At 43.2% G+C, this 21,660-nt stretch overlaps 1 protein-coding gene across 2 annotated transcripts in view; it reads right to left on the bottom strand.

Moving 5' to 3' along the window:
* Positions 1-18,101, bottom strand: part of AMHR2 (anti-Mullerian hormone receptor type 2) — a 35,827-nt gene extending 17,726 nt beyond the window's left edge. Inside the window, exons 1-5 of one of the 2 annotated variants that reach the window (XM_039347765.1) lie at positions 16,793-18,101; positions 10,507-10,647; positions 6,707-6,790; positions 4,458-4,597; positions 1,053-1,280 (exon numbers count right to left, since the gene is read on the bottom strand). In XM_039347765.1, the coding sequence (XP_039203699.1) occupies positions 1,053-1,280; positions 4,458-4,597; positions 6,707-6,790; positions 10,507-10,647; positions 16,793-17,036 (837 nt within the window). In that variant the 5' untranslated portion in view covers positions 17,037-18,101. Of the gene's footprint in view, positions 1-1,052; positions 1,281-4,457; positions 4,598-6,706; positions 6,791-10,506; positions 10,648-16,709 lie in introns of both variants that reach the window. The other variant, XM_039347767.1, reaches the window with a different exon arrangement.
* Positions 18,102-21,660: the final 3,559 nt, after the last annotated feature.

Below are 21,660 nucleotides of genomic sequence, written 5' to 3'. Positions count from 1 at the left end.
AAAAAGTAAACTATCCTTCTATTCTTTTTTTTTGAAGCTTAACTGTTTTCTTGTTTATTTTCAAAATGCACATATTTTTATTTTCTGTATTAGTTTATCAAAATATACAGAGATACAAAGAAAAATAAAAATAATAGTAAAAAGGGAGAAAAGGGGGAAGAGGAAAAAATATAGGATAAAGGGAAAAAGAAAAAAAAAGCATTTACTTCTGACTCCATTTGGTGCTCTAGAATAAGATAATAACATATAACCTCGACTTTTTACTTTTACATAATAATTCATACCAGCCTATATATTACAACAACAAACCTATCTAATCAGCAGAATCAAAGTTTCATTTTTTTTCTACCTCAAGCACAAAGCCCAAAAGCGCTTTCCAAGTAGAAACAAAATTAATTGTATTCTTTTCTTTAATCAAAGCAGTCAATTTAGCACTATCCATCTATTCTTGATTGTGCTGTGATTGTAATGACAGGAATATATTACAGGCTAGAAAGTATGCCTTGGTATACACTGGTGAAAGCTGGCATGTTTAATTTTTACTTATTCTATTTATTTATTTGTATCCCACTTTTATTCTTTTTGCAAATTACTCAAGGGAGTGAACAATCAAATATATCTCTCTCCTCCTATTTTCCCCACAACAACAACCCTGTGAAGTTGGTTGGGTTGAGAAAGAGTGACTGGCCTAAAATCACCCAGCTGGCTTTCATGGCTAAGGTGGGACTAGAACTCCCAGTCTCCCTCTTTCTAGTCTGGTGCCTTATCCACTAGACCAGGGGTAGGCAACCTTGGCTCTTTTATGACTCATGGACTTCAACTCCCAGAATTCCTGAGCCAGCATGGCTCAGCTTGGAAGTGCTCCCTTTCCCCTCAGCATGGCTGGCTTAGGAATTTTGGGAGTTGAAGTCCACAAGTCATAAAAGAGCCAAGGTTGCCTACCCCTGCACTAGACCAAACTAGCTCTCTGCATGCAGACATATCCAAGGCTACTTTTATTTTTTAACATCTAACCTCAATCACTTTCACTCATTCTTGCCCATGACTCTTACCAATGGGTACAGCGTCAGTACCAGGAGACCACCTTGTTCTTCACTTGGTCCCCCATATCCAGCAGTCACAAGGCGTGCCACATTTTCATGGTTCATCAACGGGAGGCTGTACACGGCCCACTCAGATGCAAATTGTTGGTGGCACAAAGGAGGAAATGCCTTGATGGCCACAGGTTGCTGGCCGAAGGTTCCTTGCCACAGTTGAGAAAGTTGCCCTTCGTGGAGAAGCTGTTCCCCCCCCCCCCCAAAAAAAAATAGAGAAAAGGATCAGTTAAGTTCCTAGCAATGCTTTAGATAGGAGACTGTTGTTTTTCAACTGTACCAAGAAAATACAAACTCTTTGCACACTGATTTTATTTTCTATCCCCTATGACAGGGGTAGGCAACCTTGGCTCTTTTATGACTCCGTGGACTTCAACTCCCAGCTATGCTGGCTCAGGAATTCTGGGAGTTGAAGTCCACGAGTCATAAAAGAGTCAAGGTTGCCTACTGCTATGATATTCCCTATGCTGGTTGGGGAATTCTGGGAGTTAAAGTCCACAGGTCTTAAAGTTGCCAAGGTTGGACCTCCCTCTTCTAGATAAAGCTAGCTTCCAGCTGATACAGATAGTCCTTGACTTACAATGGCTCATTTAGTGACTGTTCAAAGTTACAACAGCACTGAAAAAAGTGACATGTCTGTTTTTTTACACTTACGACTGTTGCAGCATCCCCAGGGTCACGTGATCAAAATTCAGGCACTTGGCAACTGTCTCATATTTATCACGGCTACAGTGTCCTGGGGTCACGTGATCGCCTTTTGTGACGTTCTAACAAGCAAAGTCAATGGGGAACCCAGATTCACTTAACAACCAGGTTGCCAGCTTATCCACTGCAGTGATTCACTTAACAACATGGGACAAAACTCAATTAACAAATGTCTCAGCCACAGAATTTTTGTGCTCAAATTGTGGTCGTAAGTTGAGGACTACTTGTAATGCAAAGATGCTCTGGTACTTCCAATTTACATTAAAAAAAGGTGCTCAGATGAATCCTAGAGAGTGGAGGTATGGATACTTCTCTGACATAGAGGAAAACTTTATATATATATATATTTATCTGTCTATATTTTTTTATTTATATAAATGTTTATATTTGTCTACCGCCTAAAGCAGTGTTTCTCAACCTTGACAATTTTAAGGCATGTGGACTTCAACTCCTAGAATTCCACAGCTGGCTGTGGAATTCTGGGAGTTGAAGTCCACATGCCTTAAAATTGTCAAGGTTGAGAAACACTGGCCTAAAGCATCTTTTTAGTGATACGTTATCAGATTTTTGGCAATAAGATCCTATTTGGATGCTTTTTTAAAACTTTCAGATGAATGGTTTCTCAGGAATTTTAGAGGGTATTGGTAAAGTGGCATTAACTCTTTTGACATTTACCAGTATAATATCCGGGTTACTTTTTATTGGTGGGGGGAACTAAGGCAAGATAGGCAATCTTCAAGTATGGGTGATTAGCTTTTCTTTTTTATTAGATCCAACACGATCTGCCAACTCTAGTGAAATATTTAAAGGTGTTGCAGAAGATTACACACCTGGGCAGAAAAAAACTGGATTTGTAAAGCCTCTTCTACTGCCTCATCCATCTGATATAAACATGATTTAGGAATCATTCCAAAAGAGAAATTTTTTTTTTGAAAAACTTCCCATTTGTAGGGTTTGGTGTTCTTGCACTCCTTCAATTGAGATGTAGCAAATGCGTGGGTGAATGCCCTGTCTTTCACTGGACTATCGTGTCTCTAGCAAACCGAAGCTTCTAGCTTTCCAAATGTCAATTAAATGCCAGGTGAAGACTTCAGGAAGCAACTTCTGTATCAGGGTCCCTTTATCCATGATGCTATTATTGCTAAGGGAAATTCTTCCTTGAGAAATGGTTGGAATATCTCTTATTCCTTGGGAAATCAGAAAAAACAATTTCATGTGTCCCCAAATATTTTTAGTAGTTTTTATATTTTTATATGTGTATAAAACCTTCTATTTTTTTTTATATCAACCAGAGTCCACAGGAGTTGGGCAGACAACATATTGAAGTAAATTTTCTAATGTATACATGGTTTGATAGGAAATATGAGAGACCATTTGTGCTTACATCTTCTAGGCCAGAGGTCCCCAACCTTTTTGGCACCAGGGACCGGTTCCACGGCAAGAGGTTTTTCCACGGACCAGAGAGTGCATGGTTTTGTGTGCTGCCTGCATCCTGTGGATGGGGCTCTGCTTGTTTGTGTGGACTGGTTGCTGGCATGCCATGGCCCGGCGCTGGTCCACAGAACTGAGATTGGGGACCTCTGTTCTAGGCTTAATCTGGGAATTAGTTTTTTTCATTGATATAACTGAAATCTTCTCAGACCTACAGCAAATAATTATCTGCATTTGCTTAGAGATTCCAAACTAGTTTTCACCCAAATCTGGAATAGAGGACGAAAGAGTAGATAGTACTGGAGGAAAGACTAAACTATTACATGCTGGTTGGGAGATAGGTTCTCTAATTCTGTTACTCACAACACTTTTAGAATTAAGTACAGGTAGTCCTCAATTTACAACAGTTCATTTAGTGCAGGGGTAGTCAACCTTGGCTCTTTTATGACTTGTGGACTTCAACTCCCAGAATTCCCGAGCCAGTCCACGAGTCATAAAAGAGCCAAGGTTGACTACCACTGATTTAGTGACTGTTCAAAGTTACAATGGCACTAAAAAAAGGGACTTATGACCGTTTTTCACACTTGCAACCATTACGGCACCCCCCCCCGTGGTCATGTGACTAAAATTCAGACGCTTGGCAACTGACTCATATTTATATGACGGTTACAGCTCTCCAGGGTCACGTGATCACCTTTTGCGACCTTGTGACAAGCAAAGTCAACCAGGAAGCCAGATTCACTTAATAACCCCTTTACAAAACAATGGCAGTGATTCACTTAACAACTATGGTGAGAAAGATCGTAAAACGGGGCAAAACCCACTTAACAGCTGTCTCACTTAGCAACATAAATGTTGGTTTCAATTGCGGTCATAAGTCAAGGACTGCCTGTACTGGCAAGCATCACGCTCTGGTCAGTAGCACCTGTTCTTAGAGCTTCATAATTTGGCGCCGGATTAGTTTTTTTAGTTGTCAAAATGTGGCACTGCTTTATTTGGAATTGCAGGCCCCCCAAACAGCTGCCATCTTGACATTGCCATTAAGATAGAGAAAAAAAGCAAATTATGGCAGGACTACCACATATGGCCTGCTGAGTTCCAGGTGACCTCTAGATGGCAGCAGAGAGAGACAGAAATTCCAATGCCTGCCATGTAGTGGTCATCTGTTTTTTTTGCAGTGGATTTGATAGGCCTAGCAGCTTGGATTCCTCCCAAATTGAATCATACCTGAATGAATTGAAGATCTGGAACCTCTAGCCTGGGCAGTTTTTTCTCATCCTTTAGTTCTGAGCCTGTAGTTACCTTGTTGAGTTCTCCAGTTTCTTTTGGTCTTAGTAGCACTGCATGAACTTTCCAATGCCTTAGAACTAAAAGGTCACATAAAGAGATTCTCCCCTCAATGATATACTTCAATGTTATATTCTTCCTAAATTAGGCATATTGTAACCTATTTGAAAAAAAAATTGTTTTTTGCTATTCAAGGGAAAAGTAAAAATACAGGGCAGAGAAGCTGTACCATCTGTCCACGAGCATATAAGAAACTCCCTTATGTTGTGCTATCAAATTTTGATTAGAAAAACCCATTGAACAACCGAACGGTTTCCTAGTTGTCATCCAGATTTTTTGCATCCCAATTCTTGGTAGCCCTGTTTTAGATTGAATCGGATCACTGGTCCATTTAGCCCAGTGGTGTCAGCACTGATTGGCAACAGGTCTCCAACATGCTCATCGGGTTTTTTTTCAACTCTACTTGAGTAGACTGAAACTTGAATCAGGGATCTTCTGCATGCCCAACAGGCGTTCCATGACTGAATGCAAATTTTACACTGTATGCCCAAAAGGAGGGCTGCCACATGGTTCTGTTTTAAAATGTGTATTTTCTTGCAAACAATCGTATATATTCATGATAATGCAGGTTATAATTATGATTATATAATTCTCTAATATAATACAATCTTAAGACAAGGGTGTAGTGATGTGGACATATCTTTGCAGCTTGGGCAGCAGATTCTGACGGGTCCTTGAGCAAGATTCTACTTTTCATATCATTGCCACTTTGGTCATTTGCCGGCTTCTTTCCCTTAGAACAGAGTTCCCCAACATTTCTGGGTTTGTGGACCGGTGGGGGAGAGAAGGGATGGTTCCGTATGAGCGGCCAGTAAGCGCATGCATGCCCAGCTCCATTTGCACTAGTGGTGTGCACGCACGCCTGCTGCTCACTTAAAAGCACGTGCATGCTTGTTTACTGCTCACGCAAGTGAGGATGCACGTGCCTGCCTGCGCACTCTCCAGCCATTTCTGCGTCCCAGTTGCAAACCCCTCACAGCCCACTAGTTGGCTGCAGCCGACAGGTTAGGGACCCCTGCCTTAGAACTACCATACATCATCACTACCAAGAGCAAGAGCAAGGCCAATGGAATCTCCTGTGTGAATTTTATACAGGTAACTCTCAATTTACAACAGTTCATTCAGGGACCAAAGTTACAACATCACTGAAAAAAGTGACTTACGGTATGACCGTTTTTCACATTTACAACCGTACAGCATCCCCACGGTCACACGATCAAAATCTGGATGCTTGGCAACTGACTCAGATTTATGGATGGTTGCAGTGTCCTGGGATGATGTGACCCTCTTTTGTAATTTTCTGACAAGCAAAAATCAATGGGGGGGGGGCAGCCAGATTCACTTAATAACCGTGTTACTAACTTAACAGCCGCAGTGATTCACTTAACAACTGTGGCCAGAAAGGTTGTAAAATGTGGCAAAATGCACTTAACGTCTCACTTAGCAACATAAATTTTGGCCGTAAGGCAAGGACTACCTGTAAAAGGGAGTGGCCAGGAGGAGAGGAGAGGCACTCAGCAGTGGGTACTTTGGTTTTGCTAGTGTGCACCCAAATTTCACCCTATGGCAGTGGTTCTCAACCTGTGGGTCGGGACCCCATTTGGGGTCGAACGACCATTTCACGGGGGTCGCCAAACAACGCAGTCCGCCATTTTTTCCCCCCTTAGCTGTGCTACTCCCTTTTATTCTATTGGCTTTTGAAAGCCAATAGAATAGACTCTCTTGAATAGAGTCTAATTCTATTGGCTTTCAAAAGCCAATAGGAATTGTCCAGGCTGTCTCTGCCCTGCTAAGCCCGCCAAAAGTCCCATTCTGCAAACGGTGCTGCACGGGTTGAGTAGTCCTCGACTTACGACCGGTTGAGTAGTCCTCAACTTACGACCGGTTGAGTAGTCCTCGACTTACGACCGGTTGGGGGTCGCGGCATTAAAAAGGTTGAGAACCACTGCCCTACGGGTTTGCTCAGTGTTTTATGTTTTTCAATATAATGGAAGTACATCATCTAAATGTGTTGCCATTTTCCAGGGGTGTCCCAGATAGCAGGGCAGCTTTTCTTCACTTTTCCTATCTCAGATTCAGGGGCTTTTGCGTAGCCAACTCTTAAAATACTTTTCTTGAAATTGCAATACCTAGAAATGCTGAGAAACATAGGAGGATCAGTAGGCAGGTGACGGCGATCCAGACAATCCTGAGGGGACTAGACAAGGACTCAGCTGCAGAGATAAAACAGGAGATCACAGATGTCATATTATAAAGGGAGAAGGGGTGGAGAACATTTCAGGTTTCAGAGAAGGAGAGCATCTCTTGCAACCTATTTCCCATGCAACAGCTGTACATATTTTTTTGGCTCTAAGTCTTGGGCGCTCCTCCACATCTCCATGTGCCTATGGGCCTCTGCATGCCCATCTCCAACCTCTCTGCCCATCCTCCGTATCGGCTTCTTCTCACCCTCTCCTAGCCCTTTCCTCTGAAGTTTTAATTAAAATTAAAGCAAGGGGGAAAGGACATTTCCCTCCCTATAAGAACCAGCCCATTCCTTCTCCTCTCTGCAGCCAACATTCCTATGTCCTCCCCATAGGTTCTTGAATGTTTGAAGGCCATAATATGGCATTGCAACACTATAGAAGGTGAGGGTGAGGGTGTGTTTGTGTGTGAGCAGTTGGAGAGATGGTAAAGCAGCCGAGTGGGGAGTATGTTTTTGTAAAAGGGGACATAGAAACTATAAGGACTTTTGATTACAGAATCTAGTTCTCTCTTTTTTTTTTCTTGAAATGTGCTCAGCTACCAAGAAAGTGAATGATAGACAACTCTTAGGCTACAGAATACTGAAGCGAGAGATTAATATTCCTTCTTCTTGTAGGCTTTGATGCAAAGCCCAAAGGATAAGGAGAAAGTCCAAGCTGGAGCTCCATTTTAATTGCTGTTCTACTTAATGATTTTGGAATCATAATTCCCAATTTAAACAATTTAAATATCAGGGTGGGGGACTGTCAAGGATGGTTGGAGGTTGTTTATCAGCCGAGGAGAAGCATCTTCAGAAGCACAGGGCTGATGGAGCTTGTGGGGAGGGAACAAGAAGAAGAGAGTGAAAATGTTCCTCAAGAGTTTAGGAGCGGCTACTTCCCTTTCATTCTTTGCTAGCCTCCCTCTTATCTTTCAGTTGGATCAGGCTCTGTGTCAAATTAAAAACTGCAAGAAACATTACCCGCAAATATAGGAAGGGTCTTTAATTCACAAGACAAGATAGAAAGGAGAGAGGGAGAATGGGGGATGTCATAGAATCTCTGATAAGTTGGCTTTGAGAAGATACAGAATAGAATTCTTAGGTTGCCAGATCACGATAGTCATCTTTTTAATATACAGACTTCCCAAACTCTTCTATGAAATTTAACCCCTTCAGTGTCATCCCAAGTGAAAAGTCTAAACGTAGTTGCAGTCCCAACACCTCTAGAGGTGTTGGGACTGCAACTTCCAGTCAGCATAACTAACAGAGAGCAGCAGGTTGGAGAAAGCTGAATAATAATAGTAGTAGTAGTAGTAATAATAATAATAATAATAATAATAATAATAAGTTGGAAGGGACCTTGGAGGTCATCGAGTCCAACCCCCTGCTCAGGCATGAAACCCTATACCATTTCAGACTGTCTGAAATTCTGGCTGTCCAGTCTCTTCTTAAAAATTTCCAGTGTTGGAGCATCCACTGCTTTTGGAGGCAGGTTGTTCCACTGGTTAATTGTTCTAACTGTCAGGAAGTTTCTCCTTAGTTCTAGGTTGCTTCTCTCCTTGATCAATTTCCATCCATTGCTTCTCGTCCTGCCTTCAGGCGCCTTGGAGAATAGCTTGACTCCCTCTTTGTGGCAGCCCCTGAGATATTGGAACACTGCTATCATGTCCCCCCTCGTCCTTCTCTTCATTAAACTAGACATAATCAATTCCTCATATGTTTTAGCCTCCAGTCCCCTAATCATCTTTGTTGCTCTTCTCTGTGTGCATGAATGAATTTACTCCCATTTATATTAATGCCTTGTCTCTTGTTCTTGCCTCAAAAGGCCCCACCATCCTATAAATAGGACTACATGGCCTATTCTTTGTCCAGGTATATTTCGTTTTGCAAACAAACAGTTTTATTGGTAGGTCTTCTCTATCTCAAGAGGGTCGTTCCCCGTGTATCCTTCAAGGAGAAAAGAATAGTCCTTGATTTACAACAGTTCATTGAGTGACCATTCAAAGTTACAACAGCACTGAAAAAGACTTAAGATCATTGCACGGTCTTCCCATGGTCACATGATCCAAATTCAGATGCTTGGCAAGTGACTCATATTTATGATGGTTGCTGTGTCCCGGGGTCATGTGGTCATTTTGCGAACTTCTGACAAGCAAAGTCAATGGGGAAGCCAGATTCACTTAACAGCCATGTGACTAACTTAGTCATTCACTTAACCGTTGTGGCGAGGAAGGTTGTAAAATGGAGCAAAATTCACTTAACAACTGCCTCAAACTTAGCAACAGAAATTTTGGACTCAGTTCGGGGTTATAAGTTGAGGACTAGCTGTATATAAGGAAAATGAGAACATATACTGAACGATATATCCAGGTGCTTTTAAATGAACATAACTAAATATGTTAAACTGGTTAACATATTTGTATCCTTCTTTTTAAATGTAAGACAGCATTCAAACTGTTGCACTCTTGAAGCTCAAAACTCAATGTCCTTTTTTACCCTTGACATTTGTAGCTGTAAATTAAGAAATTAGAAATAATCTGCATCTTATTATTGTATCTCTAAAGTGGACTACAGTGTTTTACGGCTGCAGAAACTCAAAAACAACAACATTTGCTCCTTTCTTGTCCACCAGGAGATGCCATTTTATTTCCAGAAATGGAGAACCAAATAAATCAAATCCATGCCATCTCTTCCATGTTAGCCAACCCAAAAGCCTCAAATGGGCTTAGCACATTTCTTTAAGAGGAGATTTTAATCAAAATCATAATCATAAAAGTTGGAAGGGACCTTGGAGGTCATCTAGTCCAACCCCCTGCTCAGGCAGAAAACCCTATACCATTTTGGACAAATGGCTGTCCAGTCTCTTCTTAAAAACTTCCAGTGTTGGAGCATTCACAGCTTCTGGAGGCAGGTTGTTCCACTGGTTGATTGTTCTAACTGTCAGGAAGTTTCTCCTTAGTGCTAGGTTGCTTCTCTCCTTGATTAGTTTCCATCCGTTGCTTCTTGTCTTGCCTTCAGGCGCTTTGGAGAATAGCTTGACTCCCTCTTCTTTGTGGCAACCCCTGAGATATTGGAACACTGCTATCATGTCCCCTCTCGTCCTTCTCTTCATTAAATGAGACATACCCAATTCCAGCAGCTGTTCCTTATATGTTTTATCCTCCAGTCCCCTGGTCATCTTTGTTGCTCTTCTCTGTACTCTTTTGTTTGGGAGCAACAATCCTCCCTTGCACCTGAAGCCTCTCCTGAGACTAACCAGGCAGATCCCCCTCTTTTGGGCATGCAGTTATCAGCCTGACTCAGAGACCTGGCATGGGCTTTCTCGGCATCCTCAAGGTCTCTCCTGAGTTAAGTGCACTTCTCAGACAAAGACAGCTGTCCTCCCTCCTCTCCCACCACCTATCCACTGAAAGCAAGCTCTGCGTCTCTTGGTGAGCTTGCGGAAAGGAAAAAACCAAAAACTCTCAAGATTTGCAGGGCAAGGAGAAGAATAGATAAAAACAGGAAGAAGAAAGAAATGTGAAAGAGCTTCTGCATAATACTAGGGGGTGGGGGGTGGGGGTGGGCATGAGGATTCTTATATCCTTAATTTTCCTGCCACCTTAATTTTCTGCTGTGTGTGACCCATAAATCCACCCCCCACCACCACCATCCTTCCCCAGCCCATCCCACTCAGCACTTCCTTCCTGACCTCTGATTTCTTACCCGGTCTGTTTCCAGGCTTGGCGTAGCTGATGTTAGCATTACACAGATCAGAGCGGCACCTACAGGACAAGGTGATGGCAGCCGAAGAATGAAACTCACAAGCTGGAGAATCACAGGCTTCCTTTTCATTAATCCAGCAACCTGGTTTGGAGAGGACCGAAATGGGGTGGAGAAGGAAGTGAGGAGAGGAGGGAATTCAGGAGGACAATGTTCATGAAACCTTCTCTGCAAAGATGAAATCTTACCTGGCAAGTGTTGGAAAGGAAAACAGAACAGAATAGAATAACAGAGTTGGAAGGGACCTTGAAGGTCTTCTAGTCCAACCCCCTGCTCAAGCAGGAAACCCTATGCAGAGGTATGCAGCCTTGGCTCTTTTATGATTCGTGGACTTCAACTCCCAGAATTCCTGAGCCAGCCATGCTGAGGGAAAAGGGAGAGGTTTCCAAGCTGAGCCATGCTGGCTCAGGAATTCTGGGAGTTGAAGTCCACGAGTCATAAAAGAGCCAAGGTTGCCTACCCTTGCTCTATACCAGATATGTCAAACACAAGGCCCGGGGGCCAGATGTGGCCCGCGAAGTGGTTTCATGTGGCCGGTGAAGCCATCCTGGAAACAGTGAGGGAACGGCCCCCATTGCCTTGGCCCTGCTCCAGGCTGGCCGGGACCCAATGTACAATTTTATGGTGGCCATCTATGCTGAAACGCATTCAGTCTTAGCTCCACAAGGCCATCTGGAAACAGTGAGGAACCAGCCCCTGCCATGTCGCCCCCGTCCCCTGGGTGCCTGCTGGGGAGGTATCACCTTTGTGAGGAATGAAGACATGCACCATCGCAGCTGGCCACTTCCAGGCGATGGTGAATTTCTTCATTCCTCACCAAGGGCGACACCTCCCCAGCTGCGTTTCTTGCCTGTTTCTCTTCCTCCCTCATCTCAAATATTTTCCCACCACTCTGTACTTAGGAAAGAAGGAAGGAAAAGAGAGGGAGGGTCTGAGGGAAGTCCTACCTTAGTCCTGCCCTGCTGCCCTTTCACCATCCCCTTGCCCCCTCTTCCTGGCCTATCCTGGGGGTCTGCCATTCTATTGCTAAGGAAGCTTTGGATACAAAGCCGGATCTCCTCCCATGGAGAGGGAATGGGCTCCCTCTGACTTTGCCCTCGTACCCATCATGAGCCACCTGGCTAAGGAGAGCAAGCACAGCAGCAGCAGCAGCCTTGAGGAGGAGGTAAGTGCACCTGGGCGCCCCTTGGGGAAGTGGGACTAGGCTTGGTGCCTCGGGTGCTCGAGGGCCAGGCTGGGTGTTTGACCTCTGCTGCCAAGGGCTCCGGGCAGCTCGCACCACCACCAAACCCCCCCCCCCCGCATGGCCTGAGAGGAACAGTGAGGCTCCTCCAGTGGACCATGCCTTGGCACTTGTCCTGGTCCCACCCCCTTCTGCTAGAGACCCTCAGATCTGTCCCACTCCTGCCCAGACCCCCACAGGCACCCTTGACGCAAACGATGTAGAGTTGGCCACGCCCACCCAGTAGGCCATACCTACTCCATCCACGCCCACCCAGTAGGTCACACCCACCCGGCCCTCTGAGGGCAACCGCAATGCTGATGTGGCCCTCAATGGAATTGAGTTTGACACCCCTGCTCTATATCATTTCAGACAATTGCTTGTCCAATCTCTTCTTAAAAGCCTCCAGTGTTGGAGCATCCACAACTTCTGGGGACAAACCATTCCATAGCAAAGACTGTATGGGATTTAATTGGCCCTGGGTAATCTGGGGCCAATCTGTCTCAATCCTAAGGAAGAGGCAATGACAAACCACTTCTGGAAAACCTCGCCAGGAAAACTGCAGGGACTAGCCCAGGCAGTCTCCAGGAGTCAAAAACTGGGTTAATATGCCACTGCAATCATGCCCAACTCTGAGTAGGTTACAGACATCCAAAATAGCAATAAGAACAATATACAAACAGCAAAGTAATAAAATAACAGTGTAATAAATAGCATACCATATATTATAATTAGAAAACTGCTAAACAAGACTGAATCTGTTGTACAAGTTGTAGACAGTCATGTTATTATTCCCATTTTTGTATTTGTGGAACACACTCTTAAAAATATAATTAATATATCTAGATTGATAAGACACACACACACACACACACACACACAAACACAGAATCTTTGGGAGAATTCTGATAAAGCATCGAGATGTACAATTGTGAATTTCATTCATGGAAATTTATGGCAGAGAGGTCCGAACACCAGCTTTTTCTTCTACTTTGTTACTTTTCTCTATTCCCCCACTGCTTCTTTCCCTTTTGTGCTGTCCGTCAAGGAGGATAAAAATGAACAATGCACAGACTTATTATGACTGTCTCCCCTTTCCACATCTGGGAGTATCCCTTAGTTCAGTGTTTCCCAAACTTGACAATTTTAAGGCATGAGGACTTCAACTCCCAGAATTCCACAGCCAGCAACGCTGGCTGTGGAATTCTGGGAGCTGAAGTCCACATGCCTTAAAATTGTCAAGTTTGGGAAACACTGCCTTAGTTCATCCCACCATCAGAAACATGGAAAGAGTCACATCAGTAACACACCAGAAACACGGGAGAGAGGATGATCATAGATGTAGGATGCTGGAGGCCCAGTTTCACATTAAAAGGAATCCTTCAGATCTGCAAGGTCGTAAAACAGGACTGCCGCAACATTCGCATTAAATATGGGTAGGATTGGATTTTATTCCTTACAACTATGCTATAGCTGGTTCATTACTGTATTTTTATTTTAAAGCCAGAAAAAAAAAACCTTCTACTGAGACTGCAAAGGAGAGAGGGAGAGAAAGAAATTACATTCAAGGCCACTTCAGGGAGTCCGCGGTTCTGCCCGGATCTGAGTTTGGCTGTCTGAGCAGAATCAAGAATCAACTGCAAATGCTAATGTTTAAGATCCGATTTCCACAATTCATTCCTCCGCATCCCCAAAGCTATCCTCTTGGAATCTGGGATCCTTCCCAAATATCCAGAAAAAAATAGAAGGCGGGAGTACTGTGCATGCCCTCTTGAGCTCCTGAATGAAAGCCAAATCTAATAAATAAATCAAAAGATCAGCCTTCCACAATGTAGTCATATCCATATGCATTGATATTAGTCATCCCAATTGTGATTATTCTGGATGGGCAATTACGAGAGTCATAGTCCCAACAGATCTGGCCAGAAAACAATAGATCCATTTCTCTAGACCAGGGGTAGGCAACCTTGGCTCTTTTATGACTCGTGGACTTCAACTCCCAGAATTCCTGAGCCAGCCATGCTGAGGGGAAAGGGAGAGGTTTCCATGCTGAGCTAGGCTGGCTCAGGAATTCTGGGAGTTGAAGTCCACGAGTCATAAAAGAGCCAAGGCTGCCTACCCCTGGTCTATGGAATCAATCAGCGGAGAACCAAAAGTTTTCCAACCAAAAATGCCTTGCCCTCTCAGACCTCTTCAGATGACCTTGACCTCTGTTAGTATCCCTGTTTCCTTCAAACCAGATGCTCTCCTTAACTCCCTGCTCCTCTGGAAGCATTGTGTGGCATCAGACTTAGCTTTCCTTGGGGAATCCTAGCCTAATTGGCAAAAGGAATCCCATGATAGAAAATAAAGTATGGGCCTTTAAACGGGAAGATCAGGAAATGCTAAACTCTCTCCCCCCCACCCCTTCCAGCCTCTGGTAGCCCAGTGTTAAGTGTGGCTGTTAGACAAGGAAAGTAGGACTGGTGTTTTTGCTACACACTTGCATAGTGCGCATTCTGACCTTATCTTCCTCGCTGCTCTCCATGGTAACTGCAGCTCCTAGGAGTGCTTCAGTGTGGAGAAGTGAGAGAGCTCTGGATATCTTTGTAAGAAGAGCCAGTTTGCAGTTTTTTCTCAGGCAGGGAGGGGCCAAAAATAGGCTGGAATGTACTGGGCAGATTTCTAGATCAGGGCTTTTCAACCTTTTCATCCATTGTACCACTTTCAGGATATGGCAACATCCGAGTACCACCAGTCGCCTAGCAAGGTGTCAAAAACTTGATGACCCCCCCCCCAAAAGGAAAAAAGTGATGAAGTACAGGTAGTCCTCGACTTACAACAGTTTGCTTAGTGACTGTTCAAAGTTACAATGCACTGAAAAAAGTGCCCCCCAAGCCACAGCCGAGCAAGATACCTGCCTGCCTGCCGGCCGTGCTCTTCATCCTGGTCCAAGGTTTTCATTGTTGTGAGCATTTCTGTTGAGGATTGGCAGCGGGGGTGGGGTGGGGGGGTATTTGGTTTTTATTCCCCTCATCTGCTGGGTGGTTGCAGCAGGTTTTGGTCACTTCACATGACCCTGGGACACTGTGACCATCATAAGAATCTGAATGTAAATCACAAGACCCTGGAGATGCTGCAACATTCCAGCTGATCGGTGCTTCTTCTAGGCTCAGCAGAAGCTCCAGGATCAGCGCTGAACTCCAGCTGGAGCCTGGCGCTGATCCTGGTGCTTCCGCTGAACCCTGACAGCCCTGCAGCTCCAGCCATCCCTCATTCAGGCTTGTGGGGTGCTGCCACCGGTTCAGCTCATTCTCCTCCCCCGCTATCACTTTTCTAGGATGGTTGCATACCACCTGCCAGGTGCCAATGTACCACAGGTGGTACCTGTACCACTGGTTGAAAAGCACTGCTCTAGACGACTTGCAGAAGATGTGAAAGCGACTGGCCTTTCAGTTTTAACTCAAAAATATTTTGCTGGTTGTTGAAATGAAGAGAATCTCATTGCGGGTGGGGGAGGGAAGATTCAGGGGAGGAGGAAAATCAGGAAGGAGTAAATGGATGAAAAGGCTGAGAATTTTGCTCTCACTACTGTGAGAGATTTCCGATTAACGCATTTACTCTACATCCAATAGAGCAAATACCCATGCTTGTTGTTTAATACGTTTATCTTTGTTTGTCCCATTGTTCATGTCAATGCACATTTGCTCAGTGAACTACTAGTCAAACACTTAAGACCTAAGTAGTGAATCTTAAGGATATAAAGTTGGGGATTTTTTTTAAAGACCTCACAAACCTGGAGTCCTTCTTCTGTCTGCTGTTTTGCAGATATTTTGGTATATAATTCCCCAAGTTCACAGCTGGTTTTGGTTGAGAATTATGCTTCAGCATGCTTATTGGGGAACACATTTCTAGAGTTACAAACACCCCTTTTCTATTTCCTGATCTGTCTTACCTTCAAAGAAGTAAAGCTAAATATTATTAGAGTGGCTGATACCTGGGTGATAGCGGTCAAAAGAATAGAAACTTAAGAGAAGCAGATTCAAATCCTCACTCAGCTATGAAACTAATTGAGTGGACCTCAGCCAACTACTAGGGATTATTTTCTTAGCCTACTTTACCTTCAAAGGTTGTTATAAGGAGAAAATGAAACAGACAAAAGTCCTGCCAAAGTGAGTTCCTTTCATCACGAATAGAAATATAACAATCTCTCCAAATAATATCACTATGTTTAATAAAACATGATTGATGTTCCACTTAATAAGAAACTTCAGTACCTGAGATGAAAGATAATGAAGTGCGCCCAGCTACGAGATACAAGGTCCATTTATAACCCACTCTATTTCTTACTTTTAGAGAAGGCAAGTTTAAGCAACCAGAAGCATAAATCTATCAATGGAAAAGGCTCCATTTGTTTTTGGCATGCACTTACAAAGGTAAGTGAATACTTGATGACTACAAATTTCAAGGGAAGAACATACATTTCACTGAGGCAACTCCAAATTTCATGTCTTTACTTCCTATACTCCAACAGGAAGTATAGTTCAGCCATTCAGCTGATGAGACATCAGTTGACCAAAATGCACAGATCAGTCCTTAGAAGCCATATCCACACATACAGTGTCTTTAAATATGATGCATGTCAGACAAAGAACCACAGAAATAACAGTTGCATCTTTAGTTTTGCTTTCTACACTTAATCTCCATTTTCAACCTGGGTTAGCAAGATTGGTTAGTAAAATTTTAAGCTGGAGAACCTTACTTGAAGAACATAGCATGTATTTTATGATCTCTTGCTTTATGGCAAAAATATAAAAGATTTTTGATGAAATTCATACTTTTGAACAGGAGCATGTCAGAATTATTTCCCTAACTCACATATTCTTACATTTAAAAAAAAAAAAATATCCCACTGCCCTTTGTTAGCCAGAAACAGAAAACTCACAATGTGTTTGCTGATATTCTGCTTCCATTTCACCCTCACTCCCCAGGGAAGACTCCCCAGTTCCATCTTCCGTTTGTCCTCACCTTGCATCTTGGCTTGAAGTTGTCCTTGGTTCAGTTCCCAGATGCCAAAACAGCACTGGTTGTGAGGACACTGGATTGTGCCATTGCGGCCATCTTCCAAGATTAAGCCATGAAGGTGCTCCAGTCCCTCAGTCAGAGCATTGGATCCATAGGAGACACAGCTACGGTTTTTACTCAGTGCATCCATTGACCTACTTTGCTGTCCCAGCATAAAAAGCCAAAGGAGAAAGCTGTGGAACCCCATCTATTTTCCAGCAGCACCTGGTCTAGGTATGTAAACTCAGCTTGCCCGCTTTGGTGTCTCTCCTCCAGGCCCAGGTGGGAAGGACTTGGCAAGCTCCAGCGTGTGGGATGGGACTGACTCCTGTCAGCTAGTGACCATAAGCAAATGGGAGGGAGGCAATGAATGCAGTCAAAGAAGGACAAAATGAACCTCTTCTAGATCTGCCTTTATTCCTATATTTCTGGGACACTGTAAGGAAAAAAACCCACCTCCCACAAGACAGCTGCATTCATCCTAGAAAAACAACTCCCCTGCAAACCGCAAGGGGAGAATTTGAGATATCCTAGGCTGGGACATCAACTATATAGGCCAAGGACATCCTTTCAGGTTTAGATACACATGTGAATGATGCTTGTGGGAGGCAGGCAGAATAAGATTTGGAGGTAGTTATCAGCAAACCTTAAAACCCACTTAGATGGATGTGTTTAATATGTTGTATGTTTACAAGATTAGAATTTGGAGGGCGGGTATCATAAAAAACACAGCAGTACAGTATTATCAATAGGGGACAATCCACCTCCCATATATTGTATCTTGGTTACCCATGTCTAGAATATGTAGTTGTTTAGCTTTGTAGAACCAGTTAATTAGCTAGAAGCACAGATGACCCTGAGAAAGAATTCAGCTGGTCTGAAAGGCTGATTAGGGTTGGACATGGGTCCCTTCCCATCTTGATAAACAGAGTTCTGATCAAAGGAAAACTTCAGCACTATAATAATATTGCGCATTTTCATCTCATTCTTCCTCACATTTTAAAAGCTTTTCTATTTTCTACATCTGGGGAAGGATAATGGCTCTGCTACAGAACACTGTGTGTGGAAGACACCCGGGTCACATCCCCTGTGTTCTGGGGATTTCAGAAAGCAAGACAAGGAAACAGCCTACCTGAGAATTTGGAGACCTGTTATCAGTCCTAGCTGATAATTCTGAGCTATTTGGCCAACTTACTCCAGCTGCAGATATGCACACTCTCACAAGTAACAAGCCCTGTCTCAATAGAGGGGGAGGGAATACGATATCATCTATCTCAGTGTTTCTCAACCTTGACAATTTTAAGGCATGTGGACTTCAACTCCCAGAATTCCACAGCCAGCATTGCTGGCTGTGGAATTCTGGGAGTTGAAGTCCACATGCCTTAAAATTGTCAAGGTTGAGAAACACTAATTATCTCTAGTCTACAACACAGACCTTTCAGCAGTTCCAAGAAGGCTGCACACACATTTGCACTACTCAGGTGACCCTGAAGACACAGATAAACCTCCAGGTAGCACTAAGGACTAGCTGAAAGAATGCAAATGACCAGCCAGCTGCAAAGAGTATAAATCTTTCCACTCCCCACCATCTGTCAGAGCTGAAGAAGGTTCTTGGATGAGAAGTGGAACGTCTTCAAAGAAAAACAAGAAAGTCCAGTTGCCTCTTGAAAAAGCGCCTTTGGGACAACCATGACCTGGATGACTGAGAATTTCCATAGATGTGTAACAAGCCTAAACTTGGGTTTCTCAGCTCCAAGATGACTACTGTATTGTGTGTTAAGGGAAGGAGAAGTGTAGGCTAGGCTAATGTCTGTTTTAGAAGCTAGATATCCTACGTAGTAGTGCCACAAATGCTTCCTTTACAACTCCCTGGTTTCTCAACCATTGTAGTATTTGGGAGATGTAGTTGCAGCCAATCCGGAGGACACCAGTTTGGAGGAGGCTGATCAGGGGAACTGAGCACAGGGCCAATTATGGCTCTGATTCAATGACTTTCTCCCAGGTTTTAGCTCATTTTCTGTATAACTGGAATCCCTCTGTATTGAAAAATTCAGGTACATAGACATATGCATAAAACTCTTTCATAAAACTCTTCTATCCAGGACATAGCATACATAGCATATAAGCATTGCTTGAGCAGGGTCCGCAGGATTGTCTGGGACACTATACATCCTCTTCACAACCTGTTTTCCTTCTTACCTTCTGGGAGGAGGCTCCATGGTATCCGAAGTAGAACATCCAGATTCAGTCACAATTTTGTTCCATACAGTATTAACCTTGTGAACTCTCAAGTTTCTTCTTTCCGCTATGTATTCAAGATGGACAGTGATTAACATTTGTATTCATTTATATGTAAGGGTTAAGTATATACATATGTATGTATGTAGCATGTCAATAATGATGATGATGATGATGATGGAAGGGATCTTGGAGGTCATCTAGTCCAACCCCCTGCTCAGGCAGGAAACCCTACACCATTTCGGACAAATGGCTGTCCAGTCTCTTCTTAAAAACTTCCAGTGTTGGAGCATTCACCGCTTCTGGAGGCAGGTTGTTCCACTGGTTAATTGTTCTCACTGTCAGGAAGTTTCTCCTTAGTTCTAGGTTGCTTCTCTCCTGGATTAGTTTCCACCCGTTGCTTCTTGTCCTGCCTTCAGGTGCTTTGGAAAATAGCTTAATTCCCTCTTCTTTATGGCAGCCCCTGAGATATTGGAATACTGCTATCATGTCCCCCCTTGTCCTTCTCTTCGTTAAACTAGACATACCCAATTCCAGCAACCGTTCCTTATATGTTTTAGCCTCCAGTCCCCTAATCATCTTTGTTGCTCTTCTCTGTACTCTTTCTAGAGTCTCAACATCTTTTTTACATCGTGGTGACCAAAACTGGATGCAGTATTCCAAGTGTGGCCTTACCAAGGCATTGTAAAGTGGTATTAATACTTCACGTGATCTTCATTCTATCCCTGTTAATGCAGCCCAGCACTGTGTTGGCCTTCTTCGCAGCTGCAGCACACTGCTGGCTCATATTTAAGTGATTGTCCTCTAAGACTCCGAGGTCCCTCTCACAGTTGCTACTATTGAGCAAGATACCCCCTATACTATACCTGTACATTTGGTTTTTCTTGCCTAAATGTAGAACCTTACTTTTTTCACCATTGTTGGTGTTATGTATGTGTTATGTATGTGTACACTTTTGAGAGCAGGGAACAGAATTTCATTTTTAATGTGTGCCAGTGTGACCACAGTAAAAAATGACAAAAAAAGGTATCTTATCTAAAATAGGTACACCACACAAATGGATAGAGAATATGATTATGTTATGACTATTATTCTAAAAAGCCATGTTTAGTTTTTAATTACTGTAGCGAAAGATGAATGTCCTGTATTATTTATTGTTACAGTCAGAGTGATGTTTCAAGTGATACCAAAGATGCTTTTTCATGAGGCAACTGGACTTCCTTGTTTTTCTTTGAAGATGTTTTGCTTCTCATCCTAGAAGCTTCTTCAGCTCTGACTGGATGGGGGGGAATGGAAAGATTTATACTCCTTGCAGACGGCTGGTCATTTGCATTCTTTTAGGGAGTCATTAGTGTTACCTGGAGGCTTATTTGTGTCTTCGGGGTCACCTAAATAGTGCAAATGTGTATGGAGCCTTTTTGGAACTGTTAAAAGGACTGTGCTGTAAATTGGAGATAGATGATGTCATATCCCTCCCCCTCTGTTGACAAAGGCCTGTTCAATTTTGACACAGATGGCCTCTTTGACTCTTCTTTCAAACCAGCGGTCCTCTTTGTCCAAAATGTGGATTTTGCTGTCTTCAAAAGAGTGGATTTGTCTTTTAAATGCAGATGGACTGCTGATTTTTGTCCTGATGGATTTGCTCTCCTCAGGTCTCAGAGACAGCTGCTAGTTTGAAAGAGGGGTCAAAGAAGCCATCTGTGTCAAAATTGAACACCCTTTCTCAACAGAGGGGGAGGGATATGACATCATCTATCTCCAGTCTACAACACAGTCCTTTCAACAGTTCCAAGAAAGCTCCACACACATTTGCACTACTCAGGTGATCCTAAAGACACAGATAACCCTCCCGGTAGCACTAATGACTCACTAAAAGAATGCAAATGACCAGCTGTCTGCAAGGAGTATAAATCTTTCCATTCCCCACCATCCAGTCAGAGCTGAAGAAGCTTCTTGGACAAGAAGCGAAAAGTCTTCAGAGAAAAACAAGAAAGTCTAGTTGCCTCGTGAAAAAGCATCTTTGGGATAACAGTGACCTGGATAACTGAGAATCTCCATAGACATTTCAAGTGATGTGGGGGAAAAAAATTACGATCAGCTGCTTCATACAACTGGCTTAGTACGTGAAATCAGCAACAATGTAATGACAAATTTTCTCATAGACAGTTTACCAAAAAGATTACAATTTGAATGGATATCTGATTGCAAGCACTATGCTCTAATCATGCACTATTGTGAGTCAACAGACAGAATGGACACCTGTGTAAAAGGATAAACTATTTTTATAAAATTTATAATTAAAAACCTGCCTTTTGGCATTGGAATATGTTCTGTGGCAACTTTTAAAAAAAAATTAAAAAGGCACCTGGAGGCAGGCGAGAAGTAACAGATGGAAACTTGTCAAGGAGAGACTCCATCTAGAACTAAGGAGAAATTTCCCGACAGTGAAAATAATCAGGGGAATGACTTGCCTCCGGAAATTGTGGGTGCTCTAACACTGGAGTTTTTTAAGAAGAAATTTGACAGTCATTTGTCTGAAATGGTATAGGGTTTCCTGCTTGAGCAGGGGGTTGGATTAGATGGCCTCCAAGGTC

The sequence above is a fragment of the Crotalus tigris genome, unplaced genomic scaffold (assembly GCF_016545835.1).
Source record: "Crotalus tigris isolate CLP2741 ecotype Arizona unplaced genomic scaffold, ASM1654583v1 scf7180000018101.4720394464:4744507, whole genome shotgun sequence".
Classification (NCBI taxonomy): domain Eukaryota; kingdom Metazoa; phylum Chordata; class Lepidosauria; order Squamata; family Viperidae; genus Crotalus; species Crotalus tigris.
This window is presented reverse-complemented; position numbering and strand designations above follow the sequence as displayed.